The sequence below is a fragment of the Ochlerotatus camptorhynchus genome, unplaced genomic scaffold (assembly GCF_037179485.1).
Source record: "Ochlerotatus camptorhynchus isolate MF236.1 unplaced genomic scaffold, CSIRO-AGI_Acam_v1.1 ptg000176l, whole genome shotgun sequence".
Classification (NCBI taxonomy): Eukaryota; Metazoa; Arthropoda; class Insecta; order Diptera; family Culicidae; genus Ochlerotatus; species Ochlerotatus camptorhynchus.
In genome coordinates this window covers 2,372,610-2,391,278 of record NW_027040666.1, presented here as the reverse complement: position 1 = coordinate 2,391,278, position 18,669 = coordinate 2,372,610, and the positions used below count along the sequence as shown (strand labels likewise).

Below are 18,669 nucleotides of genomic sequence, written 5' to 3'. Positions count from 1 at the left end.
AAACAATGGTTTTAGCCGTCGATTTCTCGCAAAAAATGCCCACCCTGCCAAATTACCAATACTAGCTGGTACAGGAAACATTTATCTACCTGCTGGTGTCATTCATTTTTATGAGTGAGCTTTCATTCGCGAGAAATCGACGACTAAAACCATTGTTTACAAATGCAATTACGCCCCTTTGAAATGTTGGCACTGAATTGTAATAATTATTATGTTTCGTTTTGAGTGAGATTTATGACAACAATAAATAAATTCAGTGCCAACATTTCAAAGGGGCGTAATTGCTTTTGTAAACAATGACTTGAGCCGTCAATTTCTCGCGAATGAAATCTTACCTCTCCAAAATAACAATGCTAGCTGGTAGTGGAAACATTCCTCTACCTGCTGGTGTCATTATTTTTCATGAGTGAGATTTTATTCGCGAAAAATCGACGGCTAAAGCCATTGTTTACAAATGCAATTACGCCCCTTTGAAATGTTGGCACTGAATTATTTATCGTGTAATTACGGTAATTACCCCCGCATCCACCCGCTTCAACAAATTTTTTATTCACCTTTGAGAACGTAGCTCTTGATGCCCTGTCACAACTGTCAGTTCGTGTTCGAGAAGAAAATCTCTTTGTTGTCAAAATAAAGTATCGAGTTTTGTCGCAGCAGTCGTCGTCGCAGCAGCGCAACCATTCGCGGATCCATTTCGGGGTGAAGAAAAATATTTTTCGTCGTTCGTTATTTGCTCGGAAAGTCTTAAATAACGTGTCCTCTTTGTCGAAATTAGCGGAAATCGTGGTTGAACTAATTTGAAGTGCTCCAAATTGTAAGTGGTTGTGGAACCAGAAGTCATTTGTGTTTGATATTCCTAGCGCTCCTCTGGGTGATAGTGTTTGGAGAAGTCTTGTGGAAGGCCAATCTGCAGCCAAGTGCCAAATTATTCTTTTTTCTCGACCGTAAACGGATGGGTTGTGAAATAGTGAGCAGCTGAAGTGCATGAATTTTATTTGGAATAAGGTTAAAATTGTGATCGTTAGCGTTGATCGATTGTTGTGTTGAAAAGAAAGCTGCCTGTTAAAGGATTTTCCAGACAATCACGCTAATTGAAGTCGACCAGAGCAGCAGGTAAGATGTCCGCCATTGTTTTTATTCGATGCGGTATTTCGATTTTAGATGTTTACATAAAAAATAAATTTCAGTTTTATGTGCTGTTATCGTTAGTTTTATAGTATGGGTTTTTCTTTAAATCAAAATGATCTAAGTCTTGGGATATGTTGAAACTAGTTTTATACATATGTATTTTAAATTTGACTTTTATATAAATTAGTATAATTTTTTCATGTCAAAATATGGTTAGCTACCAAACTACTTTTCTGGATAATTATATTATCACCTAAGCCTTGTCGGTTATACCATTGCTCAGGTCAAGGAAAACACAGTAACTGATATATAAACATAAGGGAAAAAGCTATTAATAAAAGTAACTTAAAAAAGACAATAAAATAATTAATTTCAAGCTGAACAATGCATTAGGTCCTAAGTAACATTGACAGATTATCTTCGTCGATTTTCTCTGTTCATTTCTCTATGCACCTATATACATATTATTGTATTTTGACCTGTGATTTTGGCGAGTGTCTACGCTGCCCATAAAGCATAACTGTCCCATATGAATAGGAAATCCAGCAAAGATGGGACAATTCTCGCGTCACTTTTCAAATAGACCAATGTAACATATCCACCATTTTGAGAAAATCGAAGTTGAAGTTCGACAGATTATTATTTTAACTGTTTAAATCAATACATTTTGCAATACTATTTTTAATGTAGTCAGTGTATAATAACGTTGAAAACTCAGAAGAAACGGTAAAATCACAATTTTACTTTGAATTTCATGTTACAACATAGAAAAAAAACACAGAATGTTTTGACAAGTCGAGTTGTACATCGGACATGTTACATTGGACGATTTTTCTCATTGACATAATCAATGAGAGTTACATTGGACGTTTTGTCTACATGATACTAGATTCCCTTTCACAGATTTCAGAGTATAGTACCTAACTTTAGATTGGCCCCGTCTTTGGAAAATGAGCACCAATCATGTTAGGCAGTCCGAATGATCGAAGTAACAATCATATACCCATCATTTCAAACTGTACATTGGACAATTTTTGATCAATGATTATCTTAAATAAATGAAAGTAAATTTGGATGGATGTTTTTGTATGACATACAATGATAGAAGAGCAATAGTTTGTATCGCTTAACTCGATTTGTTTACATTTGTTACATTGGTCTATTTGAAAAGTGTCGCGAGAATTATGATTTTATGGTCATTACGGTCCATACAAATAAAAAAAAAATCAGTGTGTGGACGATTATCTAAGTTGGAGGAGGGGGGATTATATAGTGCTATATTACCTCGAATGTGGAGTAACGGCGTTCGGGGAAGTGACATTCGGATAATGTAGCACAACCGCTCGTGATACATCCGGCTATGGCCTTTATAAATATCTTCAAACCATGATAACATCAAAATAGTTACTTGGGATGGTTGCACGTCGCCAGTCGCACTAATTGGGGTTGACTAAACAAAGTCTGCAGCGGCACCGGTGGTGTAGAGGTAAGCGTGATTACCTCTCACCCTTGCAAGCCTGGGTTCAATCCCAGTCGGCGCCGCCGGGATGTTCTGAGGCATAACATCTCTGATCACGCTTTCCTTCGGAAGGGGGAAGTAAAGCCGTTAGTCCCCGGTTCATGAGTTGATGGTTCGATATGTATGGTCCAGGTGTGGGAGCTGCCTCCCTGGCGTCGGTAGCGTAGACTTCTCTGACGTTTATGAATTGCACAAGTATTTAGTGCAGAACTTTGGGTGAATTCAAAAGTTTTCTTGCACTAATACTTATAATTTACCCAAAGTTCTGCACTAATACTTGTGCAATTCACAAACATCAGAGATGAAACTATTACAGTAATTTTTCATCGGATTATCTTGAACTATTTCAATGTTCGAACAGATGAATTGAGGGAAAAAATTGAGCTCAAATTTATTCATCGTTTTTTAAAAGAATTTCTATTATGGGCTGTTCATCAACCACGTCGAAACTTGAGGAGGCAGGGGTGTTGGCGAGTGTCTATGTTCAATTTATATAAATGTCCAATAATGTGTATGACCGATTGTCTTGGCTATGGGAAGGGCGTTTGAAATATCTTAAAAACTCTACGTAGTTTATGAACAACCCCTTAGTTCAATCTATAACATTTGGTCCGATCGCCCACTTGGCTTACAGGGTGGCAATCCGTTCGGGAAATGCGGGAAAAAGTCGTGAATTCCGTTGTTCAATCGAGAATTCAGATTTATTTGTATGAATGTAGCTTTTAAAATCCATTGCTTTGAGCAAATAGATGTCATGAAAGTAAAATATATTCCTCCTTTTCTGAAAAATGGTTTTTCATGGCCATAAAATGAATAAAATATCAATTGAAAAGTTAAACAATACTGATGAAATCGAGCTTCAATTTCTCGAGAATCAAACATATAGGAGAAATTACTATAATGTAGGCCTATCGACCTAAAGATTGGTCCATCGATAAAAATCTCCTCTCCTTCAATTTTACGTTGAACAATGCGTCATATGGAAGACTTTTCAAATGATCTTTAGTCAGATGAATCTTAGCTAATTTTGTTTGAATCAAAATTCATTCACGCCAATACATCAAACCAAGTAAATCGGCTTACAAAGGCGTTCAAAATCTTGACCATGATAAAAGCTGCTTGTTCACTACAGACTGTCGTAAAACTAATATTATAACTATCTTAAGAAATAAATAATATCTACTCAACCCAGATAGCCAGAAGTCGTGTCACAATCTAAGACAAATGGTCTCATTGTGTCGATTTTTATGATTCCAGAGATCAGATTTTCAAAAGATTAAGATTTCATGTTTCCAGATTTGAAAACAAAGTTCAAAGTTGGGACGGACCTTGAATGATATTAATATATTTTTCAGAGAATTCTCTTCAAATTCTTGTGATAATTTCAAAATAATTATGTAGAGGATTCCTAGAGAATATCGGGGGAAATTCTGAGGTGAGTTCTTAGAGCGTTTTAAAATTTGAATTACTAATTCAGCGAAGAGTTGCAACTAAATGCATAAGAGAACTTTAAGAAATTTCTAGATGTATTCCAAAGGGAGTGTTTCCAAGGAAATTTTCAGGAGAATTTAAATATAATTTAGAGAATACTTAAGGTAATTCTGCATTCCAAGGGACGACTAAAGAATTTTTAAAGTAAATAATTGAGCAGTTTGTGAGAATTATTCAGAGCATATTTCATTTTATGAACATTTATTTTTCAAAACAATAGCAATCAAAATTCTCCAAAAATTCTAGAAATTTCTTTACCTTTGAATGAAAATTTGATACTTTCAAGAAGCAAAACAACTCTTCACATGTAAAATTAATATTTTCGTGGTGTTCTTAGATATTCAAAGTTGTTGAATATTAATAACCCGGAAAATTTTAAAGATTACGTATGTTTTACAGTCTCGATCACTCGAACTAGACTCTGGGCAACTTTAGAAACAGAGGTTCTATTCATGATACACCCATGAACCTCTGTACACCCTCATGATTTAATATAAGGTTGATTTAAGTTTCAAACTTTAATGGTGGTAAGCTCCAACCGGTATTATCCTCGGATTAAATCCCGATCAAGAATGTCCGGCTGGTTTGATGTTGACATCAGAGTTAATCAACATAACTCTGAGCAAACATTTTTCAGATCATACAAACAGGGACGGTATTAAAAGTTAATCCGAGTTGGAGCTTACCGCCATAAGAGCACAGTATTAGATACAATTATGCTGCCTAGAATCGCATATCAGTCCCATATGGAAAAAGTAGACATTGAGAAAATGACAGTAAGTTACGGAGTGAAATGTCCATGTAAATATTTCAAAAATCAGCATATGTATTGACCCTTTTTTTGAGTTATGATCAGTTTCAAAAATATGGTACCTTCAAAAAACAGAACTGTAATTTGACTTCTGGACGATGGAATTTCAGAATGCGACTGTGATTACTTAGCTTGATGGGACAAACTGACATTTTTTTTTTTATTATTATAGTCACTTTAACGCTCTTGGGTTATTCGTGACTTGTCCGGGGGTGAGATTTGAACTCGTGGCTTTGGCGTGAGAGGTATGGATGCTAACCATTACGCCGGGGTCGCCCCCAGGACAAACTGACTTGATGATCACATTTTTCACGATCAAAGTCCGTAGTTTTATCACATAATATGAAAGTAGATGCTAATTGATAGTGGATAACGTTGTTGGGACCGACATGCGATTCTAGGCAGCATATGTTTACCCATTACCTGAATAAAAACCTGGAAAATCAGGAAATATCGGGGAATTCATTTTTGGAAATAAACGAATTTAATAAAAATTCAGGGATATATTTCTTAATTAACCACTTCATTCGAGCAGTTAAAATGACGTTTACTAGGGTTAACTACCCCATTTCCGGCCTATTAAGCACAACCCACACTTAGTCTTTCTTAATCTAGCGAAGTTTAGCACCAAACGGAATGTTATTGTTACTGATAGCTTCCAAATTTATTTACCTTTCCGTATGTACCGTAAGATTTGATAAAGAGAAACCAATCGTTGAGATATTGTCAAAAGTCTAACACAGCTTCTTGACGCCAAACTCGACCTACGGATTCTAAACTTGGCCTATCACATTGAAACGCTATTGAACCGGCAATGAATTCACTTCGGCCTATCGGATGAAGATAAAAATTGATTCGGTCGGAGCGCTTCTTTTGTTTTTGAGAATACAAACCTTCATATCACGCGTTCTCATTGACTTCGTTCCGTAGCTTATTAACTAAAGTACCGTACCAAACGCATAATTGACTTGTTAACTCTGAAATCATGGATTTATTTGATGTTTTCTGCAATTAGGCCGAAGTAGTTCTCTACCCTATCACTCGAACTTTGAAATAAAACATTATTTTGAGATTTTTTCTTCTAGAACCTCGAGAAAAGAAGCCAACATTTGTTCGTTTCATGAAAAAATAGAAATTATTTGGTCCAGTTTTGTGAAATCACTGGTAGAAAGTCACGCCAAACCTGCTTGACAAAGTGGTCAATTACAGAGACTTATTAATAAGTACTTCGCTAATTTCAAACAAGTTAATTACTCGGTGTAGTTTGAGGATAGTTGTACATTAAAAATATTAAATATAGTTGCAAACTTGTGAATGCTTGATGTTGCATTTTTGCAAGTTGAGCAAACATTACTAAAATAAAAGGGTATTTCGATGATTTTGGGGTCTCAAAATGTACTCAAGGGAAATAAATCATAATGGGATTAATGGCAAGTGCTTCATATGTAAGATGGAGGTGTAATGGGTGAATTTCTGTCCCTAGCGTTGAGTTCGGAAACAGTTAAAAATGAACCTCAAAGGGTGAGAAAATTACCATGCCAAGACCTCTTCTCGTATCATGCACTAAATTTTGTTCTGTAGATTTATATCGCAGTTTCCTTCACACATCGCTATCAACCATAGGTTTGTCCACCCCATGTCCGGCCTATTAAGCACAAGCTGCTCATAGTCTTTCTTAATCTAGTGCAGCTTAGCACCAAACGGAATGATTTTATATTTCCAAAAATTACCTTTTTTTAAATTCATAACTTTTTAACTTTTTGAAAGATCAAAATATCAAATGACATTAAAAATTGGGAAAATATTGATTGTATTTTTTATGATTTTCATGGTTTGTAGACAGAAGGCGCAATTTGTTTTTTTTTATTTTTCCTTGAAAATTTAGGCTTTTTTACTCAACATATAAAAAAATCTGCCAGGTGTTTTTTTTTTCGTTTTTGTGTTATATTTTTTTGAAGTTATCAAGATTTGGGTTTTCGCTCAATACTCCTATGCGACTAGACTACGATGCGTCTTGACCATGTTGCAGTCGCTATAAATCAATGGAGACCCATGGTAGTCGCATAGAAGCATTAGCGAAAACTTGTCAATTATTTTTTTTAAATTCACACAAAATTCCAATCGACATCGAGTAAACAAACAGAAAAATGCAATATTTCTAATAACAGCGCGAAACTATAGGGTATCCCAGAATGTCTAAGCACGATTTAAAAAAAACGATAACGTAACTCTGTTTACAGGAAATTCGATTTTTATGTCGTATTCATGTTCTCTATAGTATTCTCTTACAGTTAAACGTAGAAAATCCGAGATCCAATCAGTCGTAAGCCACTCACGCTACTTATTAGCTTCAGCACAGATGCCTTTCCAACAACGTTGGATACTTTTTCCCAGTCTTTCGCAAACTTTGTAACGGAATCCGCTGCCTTTACATGTTTCCGCAAATATGCCCAAAAAGTTTCGATTGGCTCCCCTTGGCTAGTTTTTAACCTAATCTTATGCTTTATAGTGGAGCGTTGGATACGGTTGGTTTAGAACCGGCATCGTTGGCTCATGCCATGACCGAATAGTGTCATGAGCATGCGATGAGGATTACTGAGCTTCCCCTCTCTGATGAACCATTGCATAAGAAAACCAAAGCTCTAGCCTGAAGTGATAGTATCACACTTGTTACTCCTTTATTTGAAAGCCGCGTTGTAGTACGCTTACATATAGGCACTGACGTCGTTGGGTGCGATACTGGCGGGTTTTGCCGCAAATCACTCTTATTTTATTTATTTTTACGCAGATAGATTTATTTGGGTTTGCACGGGAATTATACTATTGAAATATTTCAGAAAGTGCTCAACAGTACTCCTTCTACTTGCGTGACAAGCTTTCGTTGTTGTTTTCATTGAGGTATTACTCAGGGAACAATGTTTAACACCATTTTTGTACATGGTATTGCAACTAATCTTATATATGCTTCATTTTGGTTTGGGATAAGTGTTTGAACTATAGCTCGGGATTTCCACTGTGGCGTGCTTCTATTGTGACATATCCATACGTAATTTTGTGGGACGACATAGTGGAAACGTGTGAGTGTAGTTAGAGCATATACCTTATACAATTTAAAAATCAGCTAGGAAACTAATTTCACAGTGAAGAATTTTAGTCACTTGAAGGTGTCCCCTGGGTCGATCTAAGATTTAATAAATATAGATCAAAGTCAAAATTACTTGAAACACGTTAAATTTTAGATTACATAGCAGTTTAGGTACTTAATAAAGCATGAGTTATGATTGATTAGGTAAATTAGAAATTTTCAATATATTTATTAAATTAGAATAATGAGATATCATAATCATCAAACGAACTTAAATAAGAAAATTTGGACAACCTAATAACATTAAGTAGATTAACAAAAGAGTTAGGATGCGGGGGTCCGCTTAGGGAGGCAACTAGCCTTTTCATATATTGTCTGTTTATTTTGATGGTTGCTTTAAAATAACAATTTGGTATATATGTGAAAGGATGAATCAGTGGGAGATGGATTTTCGGTTTCTTTACATTTTGCAACACAAATCTAGTACTATGTGTCATTTCCTCAAAACCACCCAATAACCGACCTCTTCAATCCCTTCCTTTTCTAATGGCGTTCAAGTGGTCCGCATAGACTATTCAGCCATTACCCTTCCTTTATCCTCGGCTTTGGATTGACTTGCGCTCCCATTGCCCCACCAAACGCTGCAAAATGAAAATGAAAAATTTTCGATTGGCTTGGCCTGGGGATAGTTTGGTGGATTCATCTCCTTTAGTACGAATTGGATTTGGTTGGATTTATACCTGGCTACCGTGTCCTTGGAGTAATGAACCGACGCCAACACCGGCCAAAACAGTACAGAGGCGTCGTGTTTGCGGATCATGGGTAACAGACGCTTGTTTAAACACTGACGTACGTAAGCATACTACACTCACAAATGGCTTGCCAAACCGTAGCCTTTTTACCGAACTTTTCGGTAAAAATCGACTTATCCACGTCGTCAACACTTCGGCCATCACGAACGGTGTAGTACTGATCACCAGGAAGAATTTTGTAATCAAATTTAACGTGTGATTCATCGTCCATAATCACGCATACCGATTTTCCGCACCGTAATTGGTCGTATAACTTCCGAGCGCTCGCCGGCGCCGGTGGTGTAGTGGTAAGCGTGACTGCTTTCTAACACCCCAATGGGTCTGGGTTCAATCCCAGCCGAGGTCGGTGGGATTTTTCTGAGGCATAAAAATCTCTGGTCACGTCTTCCTTCGGAAGGGAAGTAAAGCCGTTGGTCCCGGCCCATGTGTGTTCTGAATGGGTGCGATATCCTACGCAGGTGTGGAAGCTGCCTTCCTGCACATTCGGTTGCCGTCAATGGATGGCAATCGATGTCCGTCGGTGATTGGCACTAGATTGCGGAATAAAGACCGACGTTAAATAAAGGAAAAAAAAAAAAAAAAACTTCCGAGCCCTCGGTTTGACGGATGCGGCTTGTTTTTCACTCCGCTTTGGCTTCTTCTGCTTTTTATACGTCCTTAGACCCATTCTTGCCTTGGCCCGCTGGAAGTTACTCTTCTAGGATCCCAGTTTTTTAGCCAGGTCTCGAACCGAAGCACTTTTCTTGCGAGTGATAGCTTGCACGATTTTCCGGTCCAGATTTCGGTCAACAGGGTCCAGATTCTTGCTTGTCCTAGAAAGTTGCTTCATCACCATACTTCCGAATCGCGTTTCGAACGGCTACGATGCTTACATCTTCCAATTTCGCTAATTAACTCAGAGAAATGTTGGGGATAGTACCCCGAGCAGAGAATGAAAACAAAATGAAAACTAAGTTTGATATTTTGATATAAGCGTTCGTGATAACATATTTTGCCTACCGTTTGGTCGAGTTAACAGTAATCATAACAACAATGAGATCTAAATGGCATATGAAGTATATTAAAAAGATAACAAATCATGTTCTTGATAACAAATCTATGTATGTGCGTTTTGATATCAGTAATTTCGTTAATAATAAACAAAATAAGTAATCAATATGTTATTATAACTATGGAAGGAAAACAAAAAATAAACATAAACTAAATTAGTTATTGTTTTGATATCATGATATCAAATTTAGTAATCTGAATGTCAAGATTCAAAATCGAAAAATATTATCAATGAGTTTTCATTCATTCAAAATAAAAACAAACTTATTTTTCAATCAGTTCTGTCGGTATCTATCTTATATCCAGTGATGCAAAATATCATGACACTCACGTGACACTCGTCTTCGCATCAACCGACTATCGCTGACAGATCGTTTTGTCACGCAGTGAGAGTTAGAGCCATGGCAAACAACAATCACCAGTAATGGTCGCTGCTCATAAGCAAAACGTTACACTCGCTGCTGATGATGAAAAGCACAACGAAAACAGTGAAGACTCCTGCAGTACGATCATGAGAAAAAGCGAAACTACAGAAGAAAATGAAAACAATGCCTATGCATTCCAAGTTCGTCTCGGCAGGCGCGATTGTGTGAGTTACAAAAAATAGCAGGCAACATTAAACGGAAGCTGTTGGGCTCACTCACCAACACACTCACATAAGCAAGCAAAGCAGTAACTGCTTCAAAACGAGCACAGATGAGTGTCGTGATTGTCGGGAATGACCAGATCGGTGATGTATCACATTCACCAGTTGCTTTTTACTTCCTTCATCAACTTGATGGATGGTCATGGAGAGAGCTTCGACGAGCACATTGATATGAATGTACAAAGCGTTACTACCATCAGCTGTTTGACGATCGTGATTGTAATAGGTCGCAATGCTGCTTATATCGATTTGTAAATTAAATTCCCAGGTAGATTAATATCAATAAATGTTGTAAACTATAACTGTAAAAATCATAATTGTCTTTGTGATGTTTATAAAGAAAACAGCAAGCATGCTGATTGACTCTTAAGAAAAATAAATATATTTCAGTGATAAATGTGGAGGCTCTTTTCATAAAATATCAAATTTTGTTTTTAACTAATTTTTTTAGAAATATCTAAATAATATCAAAATATGAATTCAACTAAAATTAAAAAAATGTATATAAAAATATGCGATCAATATGATTTCAAAAACATAATTTGTTATCATTTTGATATTATTTTGATATCCAACGTTGCTCGGGACACCATTTGTGCACGATCTGTTTGCGCTTTTCCGGAGAAATGCTTCACATTGTCACGGAAATGTAAAGAACCGACACTTGCGATACACGAAACTGTTGGTCGAAATATAAACAATGATTCAGCGTGATAATCAGCTGTTTAAACGTCATTTGAAACAAGCAGGTCAAAGTCGTGCTTAGACATTCTGGGACACCCTATATAGCATGTCACGGTAATTAGGTACACTAATATTTTGCAAGAACTTTTAAAGTAAATTATTTATATATCGTAAGGAATACAAAGACTAACGTTAGTTAACGTAAGGAATACAAAGACTAACGTTAGGTACCTAGACGGGGCAAGGTTGCCAACCGGAGCAAGATGAACATACACTACTAAAAAGTCAGTCCCTGAGACCGACACATGTAAGCGGGCCTTTTGACATAAAGGCCCAAGCGCAATGACAGCGGAAGCGGAACGGCAGCGGTAACGGAATAGCCCGATCAGAGGAAGCCTATTTGGCGGATTGAAAACTAGTTAGAACCAAATCGACTTCGGTTAGACAACGTGATGTCATTTGTGACAACTGTCAAACTTGCCGCTTTCGTTCCGTTTCCGCCCACATTGCGTTTGGGCCTTAAGAATCAGTTGAAAGAAACGCGAAAATCAATTCAATCAAACGTTCTCTTCGTCGACTAGCTGATGTTTCGGTTTGAGAACACTTAATTTGACATGAAATGTTTGTTTACGTTCTATGATTTACGTCCAATATGGATTACAACGTTCCAAAAATGGTTTAGAAATATTCATTAACTATCAAGAAACTTTAGCGGCGCCGATGGTGTACTGGTAAGCGTGACCGCCTCTCACTCCAAAGGGCCTAAGTTCAATCCCAGTCGGCGATTTCCTGAGGCATAAAATCTCTGATTCGTTGGATCCCGGTCTCATGAGTTTGATGGGTCGATAGGTAGGTGTGCACTTTGGAGTCTGAATATCAGGAATCACCCAGCATTGGAAAACAAAAATGACGGAAAACGAATCAAGAAAAAAAAAAACTATTATCAAGAAACTGATGAAAATTTGCCTACCGAAAAAACTCATCTATTTGTAATAATAATTTAAAATAAACAATAAACCCTTTTAAGTTTTGTTTGTTACAATATCTAATTATTAGGGTGGGTCAACTTCCCTGTTTCCCACATGCGTATACTGCCGCTCTTCGCATGTCGGTCCCATAGTTGTTTTTGTCAAAACTGAGTTTTTCAATGCAAATGGTAGATAATCACACATATTTTCAGAATACTGGATGAGCTCAACAACTTTGTTATGAAAAAGTTTGGAAATACAGTCAAATTAGTTGTCCCATCACATAAGAAGCAATGGTACGAAGCAAACTTAAAACGCGATTTTCTCGGCTTAGTGATTTTCGCTATGGGACATGCAAATAGCGGCAGTATAGAGGTTCCTTAACAACTGCGAACAATTTAAACAAATTTGGTTATAATCACGATTTGCGGGAGAATTTTAAATTTTGCATGGGAAACGAAACGAACCTATTGATTTGCTAAACAAAAATCCAAATATTGCTCAAATTTCACCAAATCTTGGACATGGATTGATAATACTATACAAAACAACTTTGTTAAAGACTACATTTTCCATACAAAATTTAAAATTCTCCCGCAAATCCAGATCGTTGATGGGGACCTCGATTCACACCGGAAAAGCAGGGGGTTGTGATCCACCATACCACCATCCACTTAACCCACCCTAGTGCTCATCTGTTCCCATCTTCCCATATATGTATATGTTTGTCATGGAATTTCGTCGGTGATCGAATGTCATATTAGAGCTCTACCAAATTATATCGGGAAGGTACATTTGGTTCCGTAGTTATAACAGTTTTGTTTTTCCAATTTCCAGTAGATCACAATTTTCCTCATAAACACCGATATCCAAGCACCGCTGTTCCACCTCGCGCTCGCACAGTGTCGCACTTGACTCGAGTCGTAATCGCAGTGCGCTTTGGCGTTTTCTTGTATAGGTTGTTTTTCCATTCCTTGAGTATAGCAAGACATATTTGAGACAAGGATTTTCTCTCTTTGTTTTCATTCAGGGAAATCGGGCCAAAATTGTACGCATCCTAGTAAAATCAAGAGTTAAAAGATTCTTTTGTCCCTGCTGATCGCGTGCATTGTTTCCTTGTCGTTACAGATACTGTGCAGTGAATCATCGGTGCAGTTTTTGCTCGTTGACAGCAGTGATTGAGTGAACGGAGGAGGAGCAGGAGGAAGACTCGACAGAGAAAATATGTCTTCGCAGCCGTCCAGTTCCGCAGTCCGTGCTCTGTCATTGGAGTATAAAAGCCTCCAGGAGGAACCGGTGGAAGGTTTCCGAGTCAAATTGCTGAATGAAGACAATCTCTTCGAGTGGGAGGTTGCCATTTTTGGGCCGCCGGATACGCTCTACCAGGGCGGTTATTTTAAGGTATGTCACTTATTTTACAATTGATCTAATACAAAAAAGGCACTATTCGTATTATATTTCCTTGAAATTACAACTTCCGCATAACAGCGTGTAGCACGAGATAGTAAAAACGTCGATAGACGATTGGTGAAACAGAGAGCAACAACATCACGAGGTGCATGAGTCCTAAAAATAATCCCAGAAGAATAGATATTGCATTATTTCATTTGGCTCTTCCGACTTCCGATTTGTATAATTGAGTAGTGTTTAAAGCCATCGTCAATTCCTGGCTTCTGTTCGGTTTTGCCAATTGAATGGGATATACCTAACATCCGATCTTGCTTTCATTCACACTTGGCTGAGTCGTCTGTATCGGTATATGTTTGACTATTAGTCTCTCTGTGAGCTTGTTAGTCAGCTTTTGAAGGCGAATTATGGCATAGATAACCTTGCCGATGTTGCTGCAGCCATTCGTACTTCCTCTCACCTTGTCTCTCCGTGAAACTTATTTCAGTTGCGTGCTCGCGTCCGTGCTTATCGAACTTGCTACTTATTTGTGTCTTTGATGTGTCGGTGGCACCAGGTGGCTTTTGTTGTTCAGTAACTTTTTTTTTTATCTTTCCTATCCTTTCGATTGGCATCCCTGAATGGGTCGTCCTCTTAATACAAGCGGTGTTTGAGAAAGATACGTTTAATAACGATGGCTCCAATTGAAATGTTTGGGCATAAATTATTTTGCTAACGGTAGACTCTTTCTCTCTCTCTCTCTCTCTCTCTCTCTGTCTGTCTCTTTTCTTTACGACTACCATCCATTGATGTTGAAAATACCTTTTACCAACAACCATTGATCCCTTGTGATGCTGGATTTTTCAAAAATAAATTGCACTATTGGAGAGGTATGCTTAGGGGCTGTTCATAAACCAGGTTGTCACTAAAGGAAGGGAGGGTTTAACGATTACCTACGGTCCATCCAATTTTCCCAAAAAAAAAAATGTATGGACAATAGATTACGCGTGGGGAGAGGGGTCTTTCTCAACTTCTCAAAATCGGTTTACATAGTGTATGAATACCTTCTTAGTTGGTTCTAAAACAGCTCTCAATCTATGGATCGTGACCCACCGGCAACTTGCCAATACAATTTCCAATGTATAAATCTTGTTGGGATAATCGAAATGCACGTTACAAGTGAAAATGGTTTGAATTTCAAGGACTTCGGATGTTAATCTAAATGCATATACCGTAAAGTCGCTATCTACCGCTCACGTATTGTCCCTTCACCGCTTGCTGTATATTTATTTTTATAATTTTTCTCTTAACTTGCACATTATAGCAAATGATGATCAATGGTACTACTGGTATTAATTGTAATTATACTATTGGTATTTTTCGCCGGCGCTGGTGGTGTAGTGACTGCTTTCTCACCCCCAATGAGTCTGGGCTCAATCCCAGCCGAGGTCGGTGGGATTTTTCTGAGAAATAAAAATCTTTGGTCTTCCTTTCCTCCGTTGGTCCCGGCCCATGTGAGTTGAATTGGTGCGATATCCTACGCAGGTGTGGAAGCTGCCTCCCTGCACATTCGATTGCCGTCAATGGATGGCAATCGATATCCGTCGGTGATTGGCACTAGATTGCGGAACAGAGGTCGACGTTAAATAAAGGATAGAAAGAGCTATTGGTATCTGTTGTAATTGTATAAAAATAATAATAATACGCATGCAGTGAGCAGTGAAGGAAGATTGAATGGTGAATGGCGACCTTACGTTATAGAGATGCCAGACATGTGACAGGCAGAGGCGTGCCGTAACCTCACTTTTTACCTGTGCACCAATTTTCAAAATCGGTTGAAAATTTTTGTGTTCTGTGAAAGGGATTTCGTAATTTCCGACAGATGTCGTCATAAACAACAGTAGTGACATCTGATGGCCAAAAAAATCAGACAAACCCAATCATCAAATCATATCAAAACCGGTTAATAAAAGGTGAAATGGGAGCATTACCTAATATATTAGACGAAAAAGCTTAGGTAGGGTAAATGTACTATTTTCGAACTTTTTGCCTAAAACAGAACTAAAAATAAACCTTTTTCATGCAATTATCACACAATTTGCTTATTTTGAATGCATTTAACGTTTTGAAAATTAATCAATTGATTTATATCTTAAACACGAAGCTTTGATTTTGACAAACATCTTAACGAAATCCGTCTTTCCACAAACAGCACTAAATATTTTAGCGTTTCTAACACATTTAGGAACTTAAATGCCATTGGTACCGAAATCATTTCAAATATATCCTATCATTATGTATGTCATTTCAAAACGGCAAAATTGTAAACAATGGCACTAGCTGTCGATTTCTCGCGAATAAAATCTCACATATGCAAAGTAACGGCACCTCTCGAATGTTTCTTCTACCAGCTGGCATCATTAATTTGTGATGTCTCGTGGATTTGAAAAGTGACTGTGCACTATTTTGTTATTCTTATTGATAGAACCGTCGTGTAACTTCACTTTTTACCTGTGCATCAACTTTATAAACGTGATATCTAGCAATAATTACACTCAAATCGATTGCAAAATGCACATAATCTTTTAGTTTCACTGATATGTATCCACTGCAAGTAATATTTTGAGATTGGTGAACGTTTTGAGAGCTGGTGCACAGGTAGATTGAGGTTAGAACAAAGACACTGCGCTAGTCAAATTAGCGACTTCTGACGTCATTAGTGACATTATCGGCATAACGAGACCAGCGATGCGAGCGAGAAATGTCACTACGATTTTAAGTTTTTCGCACAATACTATACATATTTTTGCGCAGATTTACACTATTAGTTTTTTCTACCAAGCTCGGCTGTGCAAATCTCGGCAAAAAAAGTTTCACTAAGATCTCAGCAAAAGTGACATTTGATTGCTGAGTCTCGGATACTGCTTAGCTGAATCTCAGCAAACAAATGAAATGTTTGCTGAGATCACTGTAAAACTTTTTTTGCCGAGATTTGCACAGCCGATCTAGGTAGAAAAAAAAACTAAGCGTTTAATATGATGATCTCATCTCTTATTGCTGCAAAAGTTTGATTTGATGATTTATCTTTTAGATGTATAATATAACATCATAGTCAAATTAGCAAAACAAAATGATCTGATACCAAAATCTGCAAAACTTCTCCGAAGACTCTGTTGGCTTAGGTTCAAGCCGGTCAGATATTGTTAATAGTTCTTCATTACCCCAAATGTCTCCCTGATTCCAATACGTAGACTTCCATTAGCGTGAATTTTAAAAGAACGAGCAGCAATCTACCTTTTGATAGAATAACTTTCGGGGTAGTGAAATTCAGGATAACGGCATTCGGGGTAATGTAAATTTACGTGTATAAAAATAAACTATCACGTAGGTCTGGTTTTACATCCTCCTCTACAAAAATAGAAAACTTATTCCAAATAATAATGACAATAATAATATTTGTGTTATTTATCTACTTTCAGGCTCATATGAAATTTCCTCCCGACTATCCATATTCTCCACCATCAATACGTTTTCTGACAAAAGTATGGCATCCGAATGTGTATGAGGTAAGAATTACTGTAACATAAGCTGCTTGCTAGTTTTCGGGATTTTCATAGCTCTCTCAAATCTTTAGAATGGTGACCTCTGCATATCGATTCTTCATCCACCGGTTGACGATCCGCAAAGTGGTGAACTGCCTTGTGAAAGGTGGAATCCTACTCAAAATGTTAGAACTATCCTGCTCTCCGTGATCTCATTGCTTAACGAGCCAAACACCTACTCTCCAGCGAATGTAGACGCTTCCGTCATGTACCGAAGATGGCGGGACTCGCAGGGCAAAGACAATGAGTATCCAAACATCATTAGGTGAGTTTTTAGAAGTTGGTCTACAAAATTGGTAGCTAATGCACATCTTATAATTTTAGGAAACAAGCACAAGCCGCCAAAGTTGAAGCGGAAAAAGAAGGTATTGTTGTACCTACCACTCTAGAAGAATATTGCATCAAATCCAAAACGAAACCTAGCAGTCAAGAGCCTCAGGTAAGTGTAGCCTATTTCTAGACCGACAAGAGAAATGGAGCCAAACTTAAACAATTGGCGGATACATTTATTTCTGAGGGGGAAGGCCCCAGCCTAGTAGTTATTATCCATACCTATACTGACCATAAAAGCATAACTGTCCCATATGAATAGGAAATCAAGCAAAGATGGGACAATTATGCGAGTATCGGCAGTATACCTCTCATGCCAAAATCACGAGTTCAAATTTCATCCCGGACAAGTCACGAATGATCCAAGAGCAGTGCTGATAAAAATCATTTTTTCTATACTCAACTTAACTGAAAATAAAGACAACCTTAACAGATAGACCAACTACCTGCATGAATTTGAATTTTGACATAACAGCATTTTTTCTTGATCAAGGCAACCTCTGCGTATCGATGTAATTTTTTTTTGCTTTTTTTTCATACGTGCACTCATAATAATTTTCACGTCCATGCTACGTGAAAACACACATAGATTTTTTCCATCGCACTTTTCACGTAAGTGTTACGTGATTATCATATGAAAGCACTCATTTCAGTGAGCGAGATGGTCACGGGGTTATCACGTAGATGTTATGTGATTTTTTCAATGGAATTCATGGTGGTTTTCAATGATTTTTACTCCGGTTTAAATCAAATGTATTCTTGATTTCAAATGAAAAAAGATCCTACAGTATTCCTTGACCATTGTATCTTTATTGTGGCAAATATACCTACATACAGAAGTAGAAATTAATTCGAGCGAAACTGGACTCGGGGAGGATATGGAACACATATGATAAAGGGCCATTTAACTAGCAGTTCAATCCATGGTACTCCTTGTCGTCAGACTAAAATAAAGAAACATATTACAAATTATTCTCGCCATAAAATTTGCCTATGATAAAATGTTCAGCCATTATACTAACAATACGAAATAGTCTCATGAAAATAAGCCCCACGATTTTAACTGGCGTGTAAACATGCACATTGCAATTCCACCATATTGTGTACCATTCTGAGTGAGGCACTCATTTATTTTTTCATATGTGAAAATCACTTAG

General features: G+C 37.4%; 1 protein-coding gene across 1 annotated transcript in view; it reads left to right on the top strand.

Moving 5' to 3' along the window:
• The first annotated feature begins 615 nt into the window (after positions 1 to 615).
• LOC135701728 (ubiquitin-conjugating enzyme E2 R2) overlaps positions 616 to 18,669 on the top strand; it is a 31,405-nt gene continuing 13,351 nt past the window's right edge. The window contains exons 1-5 of the mRNA XM_065222592.1: positions 616 to 1,113; positions 13,323 to 13,595; positions 17,060 to 17,146; positions 17,215 to 17,447; positions 17,507 to 17,621. Of these exons, the coding sequence (XP_065078664.1) occupies positions 13,419 to 13,595; positions 17,060 to 17,146; positions 17,215 to 17,447; positions 17,507 to 17,621 (612 nt within the window). The 5' untranslated portion in view covers positions 616 to 1,113; positions 13,323 to 13,418. The remainder of the gene's footprint in view (positions 1,114 to 13,322; positions 13,596 to 17,059; positions 17,147 to 17,214; positions 17,448 to 17,506; positions 17,622 to 18,669) is intronic.